Raw genomic sequence first — 16764 nt, 5'->3', positions numbered from 1 at the left:
CTGTCCCAGCACTGTTTGTTGAAGAGACTGTTCTTTCCCCATTGAATAACCTTGGCAGCTTTTCCAAAAACAAACTGTTTGTTCTACCATCCACCAACATAATGTATGGGTATTTCTGGACTTCGAGTTTTTTAAATTTTTTAATTCAGAATTTTCCATCCTATAAGTCTGCCACTACTTTTCCCTGATTAAGTCTGGCTTATAATAGCATATTAGGAACTTTTGTTTCAAAACTAAATTTTTTTTTAAATGAAAAATACACTTCCATAATGAATAATTCCATTATTACACATGTCTTTAAAAAATAAAGATGAAAAGGAGCATATGCAACCTGGAAGTCACAACCTCTGCAAACAGTACTTTATCAAGTAGCATGTGATTTTACTGTTATTTACCATGCTGTAATGAAGTCATTAATTTTAACTGCCAACCGTTTATAAAACCTTCCATTTTACAGTGACTTATGAACATCCAGTCAGCCTCTCCCTGCTGTTACTACATTAAACATCCTTGGTAACAGTCTTGCCAAATTATCTGTGTCAAATGACCCCCCAATTCCAAATCAGAAGAATGTTTTATTGTCTGGAACTTTTTAGATGTATCGAAGTGTCCTCATTCGGGCCATCCAAACTTCTCTTGGTACCCTGGACTTAAGCACCGATATAGTGTGCCATCACTTGGAAACTGAGATCACTATTATTTTAGACACATGCCTGGCATTCCTTCCACGCAGCCCCTTCTCCTGCATTAGTCCTTTTGCAAAGCTCTACACTGCCATCTCCTCTTAGTTCCTGGGGCCTCCAACCACCCAGGCTAAAGGAAATACTTGACTTCCCTGATGGCAGATCTCCAAACCCGGGGATCACTTCAAACCACTAGTACAGAGACTCTAACACAAACATCAGCTCCCCTACCCAGAATATCTGGAAGAGTTCTCTCTTACTTTGAATCCCCTCTGCCTACAAGGGCTAAACATGGGCTATGTAGCTTTATCACAGTTTCCTTCAGAGGCAGAGACCATCTTGTTTTTACTGACCCAAAAAAGAAAAAAGAAAGAAAGAAAGAAAGAAGTCTTGCCCGGGGAGACTACGGGAGAAAAACTTTGGGAAGTGCTGATAACTGTAGTCTAGAAAACATGTGAAAGAGTTTACCTTGAGCTGGCCGGTGATGGCGCGGCAGCTGACTGTCTTACCATGCAAGACACTAAGGCTCAGGGTCAGACCAACGGTTCTGACGGGCTGGACACATGGCTGAAGTGAGACACCAAGGAAGAGACGGCCAGCCCAACCCCTCACACAGCAGCCCTTCCTGGTTAATCCATGGGGTGATAATGACACTGCTTGGCCTCGTCTTGCCAATGAAGGACAAGGCATTGCAGTGACGGCGCCTAGAAATGAATAGGAGTGATTTGGGGGTAAAAGGGGAAGGGGGAAAGGTGGCCAGGATGAAGAAATGAATAAAACTCCAAATTTCTGTTACAACTCACTGTCATACCTATTACTCTAGTATCTAATGACAGGAGGGGAAATGGAAAAGGGAAAAAAAAAAAACAACAAAGAAAAGAAAAAAGACACAAAGCAAAAAAAAAAAGAAAGAAAGAAAGAAAGAAAGAAAAACTACCTATTTATATTTATGCAGCATTCTAAGAATTTAGGTTTGTATCCTACAATAGGACTACATATAACTAGAGCAAGAGGTTGACTCAATTTAGTTCAAAAACCTACTGCAAAGAAAAGAGTAGTTTTTTGTTTTTTGTTTTTTTAAATCAACTGTGTTTCTAAGTTCTGACAATTTAGTTCTTAGTACAATAAAAACTGGGTCCACGCTATTGAAAGAAACCCTACTTACCAAACAATTCCTTGGGCTCCGGAGCCGATTGGCTTCAACTGCTGGTAACGTTTGAGGACCGTGAAGGTTGAGTCTGCCACTTGCACACTGTAAAACTGACTATCACATTTACTGTCACTCATGATGTAGTATCATAGAATATTCCAAAAAGTTGGTACAGTTGTCGGGTTCCTTGAAAGAAAAACAGAATGAACATGTATTCTTAGATTACATGTGTGCAGCTCACACATGCAAAATTTTTTAAAAGATCTTATTTACTTATTTGACAGAGAGAAAGATATCACAAGTAGGCAGAGAGGCAGGCAGAGAGAGAGGAGGAAGCAGGCTTCCTGCTGTACAGAGTCCAATGCAGGGCTTGATCCCAGGACCCTGGGACAACGACCTGAGCCAAGGGCAGAGGCTTAACCCACTGAGCCACCCAGACGCCCCAAGAGTGTTGCAAATTTAATGGCGTCTGAGACAAGGGGGCTGTAAGTGGATAAACTCAGTTGCACCAAGAACTTCAACAACATGCAAACCAAAACAAAACAAAAAACCCCAATCGCCCCCCAAACCAAAAATGCAACAACGCTGCAGAGGTACTGAGCCTACCCATGGAAGGGACAGAATGCTGAGGCCCGGCATGACCATGTTTTAAGGGACGTGGTCTAGGAAATAACAGCCTTTCTTGTATCTGTACAGTTAGCCAGCCAGGACAAGATTATGTCACCGTGTGACTCTCCTCAGCTTGCCTCCTGTGGGACCAGCATATGCCGGGCTGGCTCAGGGATGAAGGTACTCGGGAGAGGTTTCAAAGGGATCCTGTCTACGATTCCTATAAACACTGCAAAAGGGCTGAGTCCACAAGTTCAGGTGAAGTGATGAAGCACAGAGCCAGTCCTGGGCCAAAGTGACTGCAAATAGGGGAAGTTATAGAACAACGGGGTGCTGGGCCCCTGGTGACGTGGCTGTGTGTGCCCGTGCGGTGTCCTGGAACTGGCCCGTGTTCCCCAAACCCCACATCCCTTGCAGGCTCAATACCCACACGCTCTAGTTGGAGAAATGTGGTAACCTGCAGTCAATGACCTGGATGCTCTGACATTTATTCGTGATACATTAGTCCAAACTGGCAGTCTCAAGGCGGCCTTTGGTGGTTTAGGCAACAGATCGAGATCCCTACCCCGCAGGAGCCTGTGTGATTAGCAGGCAGCTACACGGACAGGGTTCCCTGGCTCTTATCTGAAGACTTTTATTTAAAAGTCAGCAAGCTATTTATTTTGCCCTTTTATAAAAAAAAAAAAAATTAAAAAGCCATCAAGTGAATCCTAGAGGTAAACGTCCTATACAGTTTTAAAAACTGGGAACTTAAAATTTTATTGCCCAGCTCCAGCAATTTCCTGTTTGTTCTACCATCTAATATTTGATGGCGACCCACTGAGTCAATGGAGTGATAATTTGTATTTTTGATACAGTGATGCCTGGGAATTTCCATTAAATATGGAAATAAGCTGATTGATAACAGGCCTAAATAAAGAATTTAAATCGAGGTGAATAGTTTCTTCCAGCTGACCACTCCTTCACTCCTGTTTCCCAGCTTTTTTTTTTTTTTTTTAAATACCAATTCTCAGGGCAGTGGCTGAGCCATCTGGGCTCCAGGCCTCTGGGCCACGGAGCAATCGAGGCAGAGAGACATGGGTCCTGACCTGCTTTTCAGAGTGGTCATTTGAGAAGCTGAGAGAGGGATGGTTTGGAGTGGGCAGGACTGAAGACAGGGAGACCTGGCAAAACAGGACAGGCTTGTGGCTGGTGTGGACGAGAAGTGAATGCACGTCTTGGAGGAAGCATGTACACGACCTGGAGAAGAGGGGAAAGCAGGTGAAGCCGCTGGAGGGAAGCCGGGCGCACAAGCAATCATCGAGTCTGGCTTCGGATAGGTAAACCGCAGTGCCAGAGTGATGAGCAGCAGGACAGCCACAAGCTGCTGCAGATCTCCAGGACCCCTCCTCCATCCTTCATTCTAGGACAGAAGCCTCCCTGTTCCAGCTGGACAGGTGGCCACCCAACTAGTCATGACATCTGGCTGTGTTCCTGGCAGCCAGGTGTGGCCAGATGACCAGCTTTTGGCACCTGACGGGTGAGCAGAGCAACAGCATTTTTCTTTTCTTTCTTCCATCTTAAAGAAAGCTGCCTGCTGTCCAACATATCTTTCTCCATTGCTACTGGCTGGGGAACAGCTGTCATCGACCCAGACATGGAAGTCACGTGCCGGAGAGGGCAGAGCCGCCCACCAGCCAGAGTCCTGAATGATCTTGCAGCATGGAGACGCCACGCACGGTGGCCCACCTGCCGGCTCGCAGACTGGCGCAAACGTACTCCTCCACCCTCGCTGAGCAATCCTGAGCTCTCTCTCCTCTGCTATAGCTGCTGGGACCTGTGTTCTGCCTGCCACACTCTTGGATTAGCTTTTGTGGATTTGGGGAGAACATTACATCATCAGGTTTGAGGATGGATAGATTTTCATCTCAAGATTTAAAATAAGTTTTAAATTAAAGGATGTTGCGCTTAGTAGACAAAAACAAAACAAAACAAAACCCACATGCACATAAGAGAGAAGTTGTCAGAGCCACCTTCTCTGTCAACCTTGGGCTCCGTGAGCAGGAGACAGCCAGTAATTTAGTTGTTAATGAAATCAACTCTGTTGAGATTCTATTTCAACAAAATGGACATCGCCTGGGTTTTAGAAGACAGTTTACAAATTGGGAAGTGTACGAGTTCTTCATACAACCACATTATCAACACACTGAAGGTGCAGTCATTGCCTTCACTTCCCTTGCTGGTGGGCACTGATTCCTCCCCTGGGCTCCCGCAGTAGGACCTAGTCCCCGCCCACGCTGCTTCTACACGGTCACTCGGTTTCAGCAGGTCTGCCTCTGTCTCCCTTCCCCAGCCAGGGAGCACCTCTAAAGCAGGAAGGGTCTGTCTTCACTCTCACACATTGAGAAATTTAAGGAAGTGTCCAGTGTCTACCATGATCCACTGAAAAAGCTCCTTGGTGACACAAGGGGACACACTCTGCTCCTTGGGGGACACGCAGGACACATCCTGCTCCCTGGGTTCTTCAGACCTGTGCGTACTGGGCAGACAGCTCAAGGGACGGAGTTGGCCCAGCCTTTGCTAAAGGCATCTGGTTCATGTCCATGCCCTTCTCTCTTCACCACGCTACTTCAATGAATCCTTGTTGAACAAAATGCTCTCATCTAAAATCCCTACTGGTCTAAGACTGAGGACTCTTGCAGAATCCCCTCTAGGAATTCTGGAGTAAAATCAACCCACTCTACAGATAAATGTGGGGTAGGAGGAACATTCCTAACTTGTTTAGAGCCTAGAATAAGAAATGCTTTTAAAAAATTCACTAGTATTCCTCTAGATACATGCAATTCAACTACTGTAAATAAGATACTAATGTCTGAGTCCTATGGGGACATCAGCTACCATTCGCTGAGACCTCCCCACACTTCATGAGGGCCTCCTGTACACCAAGGACAAGGTAATGGTTATTAAGAGGGCACTATCCAGACTGTCCCTTTCCTCGAATGGCGAAGAACATGATCATCACACCACCTAGTAAGTATCCTAGGGCTAGAAGTGGGCCCAAGGGCAGGGGCCCAGCACAGTGGTATGTTGAGGGGCAGCTAGTGAATAAGCAGAGAGCGTGTGCGAGTGAGACATGGCTGTCAAGGAAGGTTTCCAAGAGGAGTTAAGACGAATGCAAGTCTGTTCACGGTATCAACCCAGGGATGCAGGAACAGGCCTTCTCCATTGTGCTTGCAAGCACTGTAAGTTGGTGAAACACTTTTGGCGAGGAGAAGACATACTATCTAATGAAAAATTTAAAGGCATGTGACTCCTAACCTGGAAACTACTGTTCTATACACGTATTGGACAAAAATGTATGTATGAAAGCTCAAAAATACTTTTTCAAGAATGTTTGTGGCACTTCCTGTAACTGGCAAAAAAAAAAAAAAAAAGGAGAAATAACCTCAAAGGTATACTTGGAATGAGTGACTAAATTATGGCATGAAAGCACAATAAAGTGATTAAAAATAATGCAGGGACTTTGTGTACTGAAAAGGAATGATGTCCAAGACATCTTAAGGCAAAAAAGTTGAAGAATGTACGTAGTAAACGCCAGTCTGTGGGAAGGGTCCCGTGCATGCGCTCGCACATACACAATATGTGAGCAAGTGCAGAAATGAAGTGGGAAATGAGACTTACTCTTCCCACTGTAACTTTCTGTGGTTTTTTTTTTTTTTTTAGTCATGCACATATTTCACATTAAAACGAACAAACAAATTAAACCCTTTTAAATGGAAAGGTGAGACCTAAATGTAGGGTAGGTTTGGGGCAGCTGAGGCCACAGGCAGGAGAGTGGGCCAGGCTGTGAACTGCAGGTTATAAACAACCCCCTGCCCTCTGCCCCTCTCTGCAACCACTGGGGGAGCAGCACTGCCCCTACTCTGCAGATGAGGGCAGGAGCTAGGAGACAGTGAGGAAGCAGCCCAGATCCCTAGCTGGACAGTGGCACGGCCCGGGTCTCAATTTAGGCGTGTCTGATGACACTATTCCTGTCCTTCCCAATACCCTGTTCTAATTACTATCTCTCTCACTGTATTTAGAAAGTAAAGTGCAGTGACCAAGGGCTGGTCAGGACCAGGCCAGGAAAAAACACAGCCCTTTACGTCGCATCCTGCTGGCTTCACTCCACCAAGACACTTTCTTCTGATGATGACGAGTCAGTCGCCCTCACACTCAGGCCAACCTTCAACCACACAAATGGTTCAGGATACCCACAACAGGCAAGATCTAAAATAACCAACTGCTGCAGTTAAAAGCAGATTTTCACAATCGCCCTCTTGGTTCAATACTTGCTATTGACGTTTTCAACCAAACTATTTTTTCTTCCTTTAATTCCTATCCAAAACAGCAAGTGCAACAACTTCACCTTCTTTGATAATCAGGAGCCTTGCAGCATCTCGGAGTCATCATTCTGGACCTCAGTTCTTAAACCATACTACAAATTATGATAAAGGACGACATTCATGTTTGGTGATCACAGCATCCCTGAAGGAAGGGTCCATTGAGGTCTCCTCTCCACAGGCCCCTGCAGGTAACAGGGCCTGTCCTTTGCCCCTCCCAGGCCCCAGCTCCCTGGGCTCCTATTAGGGCATTCTCAGTTCTCCCTCACCATGGCAACCACCCAAGTGCCTTCCCTGCCTCCATTCCTGCTACCTCCAAACCACTGTACACATGCCATTTAGAAAGGGAGATCTGACTGCATAAAAAACTACATGGGGCGCCTGGGTGGCTCAGTTGCTTAGGCATCTGCCTTCGGCTCAGGTCATGATCCTAGGGTCCTGGGATCGAGTCCCGCATCGGGCTCCCTGCTCAGCAGAGAGCCTGCTTCTCCCTCTCCCTCTGCCCCCCAATCTGGTCATGCTCTCTCCCTCTCAAACAAATAAATAAAATCTTAAAAGAAAAAACTGTACACAGATTTCATAGCACCTACATTTTAACATTTTAAAACACTAACACCCACATTTCAACACTGAAAACCACCCAGGTGTCCTTGAGTGGGTGAATGGTTAAGCAAAGTGCTGTCCATCCATTCTACGGAACACAAGAGAACACAGTCAGCAAGAGAAATGAACCAACCACTGATACCCTCAGCAATCTGGGTGATCTTAAGGGCATTATCCTTAAGGGAAAAAGCCCATCTCCAAAGGGCCACACAGTATAATTCCATTCACACAACATTCTTGAAATGACAGAATTACAGAGTTGTACACCAGATTAGTGGTTGCCAGGGTTATGAATGGTGGGGACGTGTGTGTGTGTGTGTGTGTGTGTGTGTGTGTGTGTGTCTGTATGGGGTAGCACAGGGGAGATCTCTGGGATGAGGAAACCGTTCCGTATCTTGACTGTGGTGGGGATGTTTATACTGACCTCTGTGTGTGACAGAATGCCCCAGAACTGTGTGCACACACTACCAGTGCCACGTTCCTGGCGTTGGTCTTGTGCTGCAGTTATGTAAACATGCAGCCAACGGGGAAAACTGGGTGGAGGATGTACGGGAACTCTGTACTATTTTTACAACTTCTTATGAACCTGGATTTCAAAATAAGGAGTTAAGAGAGGGAGAGAGAGAGAGACAGAGAGACAGAGAAAGAGAGATTTGCTGAACATGTGCAGTGGTCATACTGCTCTCTGGCTTACATTCCTTTGATGGTGACTGACTGCCTAGAAAGTACATTCCAATCCCTAGTGCAGCAGAGGAGCTAACAGGGCCCGTGGCCCACTCTCAGGCAACAGGGAACCACCGGAGATGCTGGCTGATGCCCCGGCTCCCGTGTACCTGCGGGCCTCTTCCTGAGCTGTTTCATCAGCCTGCAGTGACTTCCCTCCCCATTCTGTCCTCCTGGCCAAACTTCATCCTCCTTCAGAGTCCAGTGCACGCACCTGCTTCTCTCCCACACTGTCCTCTGCAGCCTCTCTCTTCCAACGGTGCTGGGCATGCCCCCATGTTTGGCACCACAACCTATGTTCCTCTTCTATTGCACTGCACATCTATCTCCACTTCTGCTCCGTGAGCTCCTTCAGGGCAGAAAATGTGTCTGCCTCACTTCCTAATCCTCTACTAATTTCATCCTGGGTGCCCAGTAAATGTCTGTTAAAGGCAAAGCTAAGTGGGATAAGAAACGTGGTGGGGCAGTAGGGTGCTGTGGTTAGCATCGGTGCTCTGGAGTCAGAGGGCAGGCTCCTGGGTAGACTCCACCAAAAAACTGTTAGAACAGAACAAATTCTGTCAAGATGCAGGATACACACTCAACACACAAACATCTTTTGGGTCTCTATGTGCTGGTGAACTCTCAGAAAGAGAAATTAAATGATGCTTTCACAACTGCATCAGAAAGAATAGAATAACTTTAAACAAGGAGGTGACAGACCTCTATACAGAAAACTTGAAGACATTAATGGAAAAAATGAAAGACACAAATAAATGAAAGATATTCTGTGTTCACGGACTGGAAAAACCAATATTGTTAAAATGTCCATACTCCCTAAGCAATTTAGAGCTTCAGTACAATTCCTATCAAAATTCCAGTGGCACTTTCTGCAGAACTAGAACAAATAATCCTAAAATTTGTATGGAACTGAATAGCCAGAGCAATTTTAAGAAAGAAGAACAAAGCTGGAGGCATCATGCTCCCTGATTTCCAAGCTATAGTAATTAAGTATTACAAAGCTATAGTAATTAAGACAGTATGGTATGGGCATAAAAACAGACACATGTATCAATGGAACAGTTCACCGGAACGAAAAGTCCACACATACATGGTTGATTAATTTATGACAAAAGGAGCTGATAATATGCAACAGGGAAAGGACAGTCTCTTCCATAAATGGTGCTGGGAAAACCAGGCAGCCACATGCAGAAGAATGAAACTCAAACACTCTGACACTACACATAAAAATTAACGTTAAGGCGGATTAAAGACTTGCGCGCCACCATAAAATACCTAGCAGGAAAAACGGGCAGTAAGCTCCCAGACAGCGGTCTTGACAATGATTTTTTTAAACTGGCACCAAAAGCAGGAGCAACAAAGACAAATATAAACAAGTGGAACTATATCAAACTAGAAAGCTTCTGCACAGCAAAGAAAACCATCAGCAAAATAAAAGGCAACCTACAGAATGGGTAAAATACTGTGAATCATATAGCTGATAAGGGGTTAATACCCAAAATATGTAAGAAACCCAAACAGATCAATGGCAGAAAACACAAAACAATCTGAGGCATCCGGTTGACTCAGTGCACTGAATGTCCAACTCTTGGTTTTGGCTCAAGTCCTAATCTCTGGGTCATGAGATCAAGCCCTGCATGGGGCTCCACACTCAGTCAGGAGTCTGCTTAAGATTCCTTCCCTCTCCCATGCTCTCCCTCTCTCTCCACTCCTCCCTCCCACCCTTGCTTACGCGTGCTCTCTCTCTAAAATCTCAAACACACACACACACACACACACACACGCATACACAGAACCCCACAAATAATCTGCCTTAAAGAATGGGCAGAAGATCTGAACAGTTTTCCAAAGAAGACAAAGAGATGGCCAGCAGGTACATAAAAAGATGCTCAAAAGCGTTAATCATTAGGGAAATGTAAATCAAAACCACAGTGCAAGATCACCTCAGGCCCACGAGAATGGATAATATCAAAAAGACAAGAAATGACAAGTGCTGGAAAGGATGTGGAGAAAATGAAACCCTTGTCTCTGTTGGGGGGAATATAAACTGGGGCAGCTCCCATGGAAAATAGTTCAGAAGCTCCTCAAAACATTAAAAAATAGAATGACCATTTGATCCAGCAATTCCACTTCTGGATATTTATCCAAAGAAAACAAAGACACTAACTTGAAAATAATACACACCCCCACGTTCACTGCAGCATTATTTACAACAGCCAAGATATGGAAACAACCTAGTGTCCATTAGTGGGTGAGTGGATAAAGAAGATGTGGTTTATATACCCATTAAATATTACATAAAAGAAGGAAATGTGCCATTTATGACAATATGGACAGAACTCAAGGGTATTATGCTAAGTGAAAGAAGTCAGACAGAGAAAGACAAATACTGGGGCACCTAGGCAGCTCAGTCGGTTAAATGCCTGCCTTCAGCTGGGGTCATGATTCCACGGTCCTGGGATCAAGCCCATGTTCAGCAACCTGCTCAGTGAGAAGTTGGCTTCACCTCCTTCTGGCCCTTCCCCTGTTCGTGCTCTCTCTCAAATAAATAAAATCTTAAAAAAAAAAAAAAAGACAAATATTATATGATCTCTCTTATACGAAGGATCTTTTAAAAAAAAAAAGAAAGAAAAAGACCAACCTTATAAAGAGAATAGATTGGTGGTTGCTAGAGGTAGGGTTTGGTGTAGGAGAAATGGGAAGGGGGCAAAAAAGTAAAAAGAAAAAAACACATATTACTGTATGTGTTTTCTACTCTTCTAAATTATAGTATACAGACTTAAGATTTAGAATAAATATTTCTTATAAGAATTGTCAAAATAGCTATCTGGAATAGGATTTCTAGATTTTCTCTTTAGATACTAAACTATAACACGTAATAGCTCAATAAAGATACCTATTTAAAAAAAAAGATTGGGACTCTGGGGTCAGAGGGTAACAGGCCTGCCACTTGGCCAGACGATCCTGGACTACACTCATCTATAAAACAGGGATGAGCATTGAATCAACCTCAGGGGACAGTGAGCACAGAACCCAGCACAGGGCAAGGTCTCAAAGTCAACTGACATTAGGACAAGATTATCACACCCATTCTGTTTACTGCTCCCCCTCCCCAAAGTCTGCATTCTGAAAATGTGAACTAAAATCTGCTAAGGGGGAAAGCTGATGACATGGTCATTACTGGGTTGTGCAGAGGTTGTGCCTGGCAGGGGACATCTCAGGACATTTGCTGAAGACACCTGCTTCCTAAGAGGTGCTGTGTTTCTGAGAGTCTAGTTAGGAATTGGTGAAACAGATTTTGATTCCAGAATCAGAGCTGGTGGATTTATTACTTGGGCTGCACCCTCAGCCCAGATATGTTAAAATCAAACTAATAGCAGCATTGGTTGAGCTACACAATACTTAAATAGTCTAATGAATTAAATCACTTACAGATCTATACAAATACAAATACATACACACACATATATAGTGTTTTTTTAAAGAAAGTTCTTTTAAAAGAGTTCATTCTTTCTCAATCATTCTTAGCATCATTGTGGGGGAGGGAGGATAAAACTGTTTTTTTAAACAAATCCCCACGTTTTTCCTATTCCAGCCTATGGAAAGAGAAACTTCTAGCATACATTAAAAGGTGTTCACACCGTTCTTTCTCCTCATAGCCAAAAAAATTCATTTATAGAAACACTTCAAATTACAACTTCAGAATAGGCAAGAACCCATTTAACATAAAGGCAGTTAATATTAATGGCTCATTTATAAGAAAAAGAGAACTATCTCATTTGTTATCCATGTATCCTTGGAATCCAGTTTTACTATCTCTGAAAAGTTTTAGAGTGTGTAATCTTTGTGAAGTAATATTAGCTGAGGGAAGGGGTGGTGGTGAAATAGTTTATGGGACCAAAATCCAAAAAAACAAACAAACACATAAAAAATCTCAAATACATTAAATAAAATCAAATTTGTTGAATTTCACCTTCAAATATTTAGTAAACTTCTTTAACTATAAAAAAGTCCTATGTTAAAATGGTGATTACTCTTGCTCATTATTTTCTATTAATTTATACCCCAGCATTTACCAAAGAGGATTTGAGGCATCCATTAAAAATATTTTAAGTGGCAACTCAAAGGCCAATATAAAAATCTGAAACAATGAGCCTTTGTTGTGCAAAATATATATAAACTTTCCTCTCAAATGGTACAACCCTTAATGAATCAATGGGTCTAGGCACTGAGCATCTGCCTCTAGATCAAAGAGAGCACCCCACCTGGGACATCCTAAACCTGAACAAGCCACGTCTAGATTCGACTACGAATTTTCAGGAAATACAGAGAAACATGATAAATTACATTGCAGAAATGCAGTCCATAAAACGCAACCATGGAAATGCTACAGAAATGCAACTGCTTCAACAAATCAATTCCCAGGAAAATGAACAAACAAAAAGAAATAGAGGGGGGAATCTACAGGTTAAAAGAAACTTAAGAGATGTACCAACCAATCACAATAGATGGACCTCATCTAGATCCTGATTCTAATGAACAAACTGTTAAAGAACCATAAAACTTATGGGGCAACTGGAAATGTGAACATTGGTTATTTGAGTATATAAAGGCATTACTGTGATTCTAAGTTCGAAAGAGTCCTTATCTTTTAAAGATATATACTGAAACATTCATGGATGAAATGACATGACATTTAGTTTTCTCTTGAAAATAGTATGGAGGGTGCTGGTGAAAGAAGATGGGCCAGGAGTTGACAACTGTGGAAGCGGGCTACTATCGTCTGTGTTTGAAAGTTCTCATAATAAACAGTTAAAATAAAGACTGACCTTGAAACTAGTTGACGCAATCACGAAAGGCCAAGTACAAACTTAATTATTTTCAAGAAAATGATGTAACAAAAAAAGTCATCTTAATCTGAGGAGAAGTCTAGCTACATATTTAAACCACAAATAGCTGCCCTGACTGCCAAATCAAGTGTTAAGAAAATGTGGTTTCTGTTTTACCTCATGCATCATGAAAACAACTGCTTCACTCGCTGTTAATTGCTTCATCTGGCACTTTTCTTTATCCAGAAAATTAAGAACATTTTATTTTAAATAGACAAATTGAATATGCCCTCCAACACTTATTTCAAACACATTTTAATCCTGGCGTCACAAACATGAAATCCTCAGGAATATCAACGCTCTCCAGAGAAGACTATGCCAAAATAGGATTATCTTTAACCCTGCAGGATCCTTTTGGGAAAAAAAAGAAGAGGGGGAGGATTAAATGGAGGCAAACACCTAGATTGGATGTTGTTCTTTCAGAACAAATTAAAAGCCAAAAGAGAACAGTGAGAGCTGAGGAACCCAGGAAAGGATGCTTTCCTGGGGAGAGGCCTGGGTTCAAATTTCACTTTCCAAGCTGCATGCTGTGAAGCTCACTGCTGGAACTCTGTGAGCCTCCTCGTCCACCTCTGCAGAAATGGGTTTCACAGCTGCTACTCAGGGGGTCACCAGTGACAATTAAGTGTGAGTACCCGAATAAACAAACAGGGCCCCACTCCCCTGGCCTTGGGCTACCTTTCCCGCTCTGCCCTCCTACACACCCTGCCCTGGAGAGCCAACAGTCTTGCAACCAAGCTAAATGAATTTTGCATGGCTCAGAGCATTGAAAATTTTTTTAAAATTAGATACTGCCAACACTTGAGAATCAGGAGCATAGGAATACAAGGTAGAGTTCCGACTTCTTTCTTAAGATTGTGGGGTGAGGTCTGGTTTTCCAGTGTCCTCACCATCCTGCAGGCTAACTCCTGAGCCCAGACTGGCCTAATGTCCTTCCTCCGCCCTGCCCTTTCCCCCCATTCTGTGCCTCTCCCTGCCTGGCGAATTTCTCTTCAGGGCCCAACTCTAGTACCACCTGTCACTTCCTCCACATTTCCACAGAGGAGCCCCTCCACTACACTCCATCACACTGTCCTGGCACTAACCTGTCCATGTATCTGCCGCCTCTGCTGGGCTTTCTGGAGGAAGGGACCCTGTTGCTATTGCCTTTGTGTCCCCAGGGCTGAGCAGAAAGCCTGACCTAGATAATGCAGAGTTTGGTAACCGCCTCCCGAACGTGTGGAAGGAAATTAGAGCTAAAATATCACAAAAATGTAAAGTTTCACATCACAGCTTGTTCTGACAGTTACCAAATAAAGGGGTCAAGGACATTAAGATGTTGTGCAAAACGAGAACAAGCTTCCATCTGCTTACATATTTCACGAGTTAGTCAAGTCAGTAAATAAACTGACAAAGCAGAAGCAACAGCAAGCAGGGTCATTCATTCGTTCACTGAATTGGTATCACTGAATTCTCACTGTGTGCCTTCTAAGTACTGGGGACAACGCAGGGGACAAATCAGACAACTACCTGTTTTCAAAAAGCTACATCCTAGTAGGGAAACAAAATCAACAGACAGACACAGTTATTTCAACCCAGAGGCAACGCTAGGAAGAAAACTAAACAAAATAATGAGTTAGAATGACAAAGGGGATAAAGAGAGCGGTCAAGGAAGGCCTCCTGGAAAATGAGACATCCGACCAGAAGGAGCCAGTTGTGCAAAGATACCGGAGACAGCTCCAAGCGTTGGAAACGGAAGTGCAAAGGTCCTGAGGTAAATAGGGCTGAGCCGTCAAGGCAGGGCAGACGATGGGTGGGACTGTAGGGCAGAGTTCTGGGCGGTGGGAGTGGTAGGGGAGGTGGGCAGGGCCCGCTCTGGCACTGCTAGGCACTGAATGTGCAATGACTAGGCACTGGAGCAGCGCGGGAATGGGGGTCTCTGGGCGGAAGGGCACAGGGTTCCTGTCCAATTCACACAAGCATGGGGCGGAATCCCGCCCAATTTCCCGCAGACGAGCCCGGGCTCCCGCCCAGACGCTTTCACACACACTGACACAGCCGGACAACAACCCTGTCCAGAACGGGAGACATTTCCCCACCTTCCCTAGGGGAAAGCATTGGAACCCCGAGGGTCAGTGCCTTGGCCAAGGTCGCGGGAACCAGACTCCGGGTCCTTAGCATCCCCGCGCGGGTATGCCACTGCGCGCCCCTCCGTCCGGAGGGATGGCGTCCACAGACCCCGCCGCACGTCTGCCAGAGCCAGGCCAGGGAGCGGGCCCGCAGCCCCTGGCTGGTGACAGCCGGGCGGGAGGGGGCGACTGCGGCAGCCGGGAGGGCAGGGGCGGCGGCCAGGGCCGCCTGCGCCCCCACAGAGCCCGGCCCGCTCTGCAGCCCCTGGCCCCGCGACCCCGCGACCCCCAGTCCTGCCCACTGCGGCCGCGCGGCCCTCCCGCCGCTCCTTCCCCGCGGGGCGCGCTCGAGCAGCCCCTGCCAGGCCTCTCCCGCCCGCCCGCCGGGCTCACCTCGCCTCCCAGCCGCCGTGCCAGGGGTAGAGGGCGAGCGGGCGGACTGGCGGCGCTGCGCACTGGCCGCTCGCGGCTCCGCTGCCGGGGGCTCGGCCGGCCAGCCGCCCCGCCCCGCTCCGCCCCGCCGCCGCCGCCGCCGCAGTGGGTGTGAGGGGCGCCGGGGCGCTTCGACCCTTCCGGTCCGGCTCCCTTCTCCTCCGCCGCCGCCGCCGCCGCCGCGGCGCCCGGCCTGACCGACCCGCGCGCTCACCAATCAGCCCGCGGAGAGCCGGGCAGGCGCGGCCAATCGCGCCGGGGGGGAGGGTCGTGACGGGCGGCGTGGGCGGGGAGAAGGGCGGAGCCGGAGTCTCCGTGCGGGGCTCGGAGCGGCTCGGCAGCGCTCGGCGGGCGGCGGCCGCGCAGCTGTTCCAGCCTGTGCGGGGCGCCCTTCGGGTCCGACTGCGCGCGGAGTCAGCCTTCCCCACCACCAGGCACGCGGGAGCCGGGAGCCGGGAGGCGGCGGAGAAGGCCGACGGGCGGACCAAGAGCCGGGCGCTCCGGGCGGCAGGTGCAGGGTGGCCGCGGAGAGGCGGCCTGTCGGGGAACGGAGCCGGCCGTTTGAGGGAGAGTTCAGGGCGAGCACGAGGGTAGGCCGGAGCCTTGGCGGCCGGCGCCCAGGAGCCCGGCGCGGGGTGGCGCCCGGGAGGACGTGGAGGCCCAGGCGGTGAGGAGTGGGGAGGAGAGGCAGGGGTCGTGGACTCTGCGGCCTTCTCTGAGCGACTAGAGTCGGGGAGCGGAGAACGAGGAGGTGGCCGCGTGCAGACTGGGTTCCCCGCGTGTCCGTGACGGTATGCAGGAGGGGACGGGCTGGTGTACTCAGGGCGGGGGTCAAACCTCTGACTCAGAGAAAGGCAAGGTCGAAAATGGGGAGGAAAGGAGCGCAGTGCCGAGGTCCCCCTAGGGCCTGGGGTGCCCTGACACTTACCTTCTTTTGAACCAACTCCTGCAACCCTGTGGCCCCTCGCTCGGCTTCCAGCGGCCCTGGGTCGTGTGAAATGACGGGAGAGGCCGGGGCATTGCCTGTTGCGAGATTTGCGTTTGAACAAGCAGAGCGGAGAGTGAGGCAGGAAGACTGGACACACTGAAAAAGGATCAGAGGTCCGTGGATAGGTGGGGGGCGGTGCACGCTTTGGGGACCGGTAGAAAGAGGGATTGTGGAGGAGGAGCGGCCTGCGCAGAACGCCAGAGACTTCTGGGTCATCA

The 16764-nt window shown here is 46.9% G+C and overlaps 1 protein-coding gene across 1 annotated transcript in view; it reads right to left on the bottom strand.

The window, feature by feature from the left end:
- The window catches only part of MAPK9 (mitogen-activated protein kinase 9), a 49350-nt gene extending 33595 nt beyond the window's left edge, over positions 1 to 15755 (bottom strand). The window contains 2 exon segments of the mRNA XM_032335270.1: positions 1849 to 2019; positions 15520 to 15755. Coding sequence (XP_032191161.1) covers positions 1849 to 1970 — 122 coding nt within the window. The 5' untranslated portion in view covers positions 1971 to 2019; positions 15520 to 15755.
- Positions 15756 to 16764: the final 1009 nt, after the last annotated feature.

This window comes from Mustela erminea, chromosome 3, assembly GCF_009829155.1.
Source record: "Mustela erminea isolate mMusErm1 chromosome 3, mMusErm1.Pri, whole genome shotgun sequence".
Taxonomy (NCBI): domain Eukaryota; kingdom Metazoa; phylum Chordata; class Mammalia; order Carnivora; family Mustelidae; genus Mustela; species Mustela erminea.
This window is presented reverse-complemented; position numbering and strand designations above follow the sequence as displayed.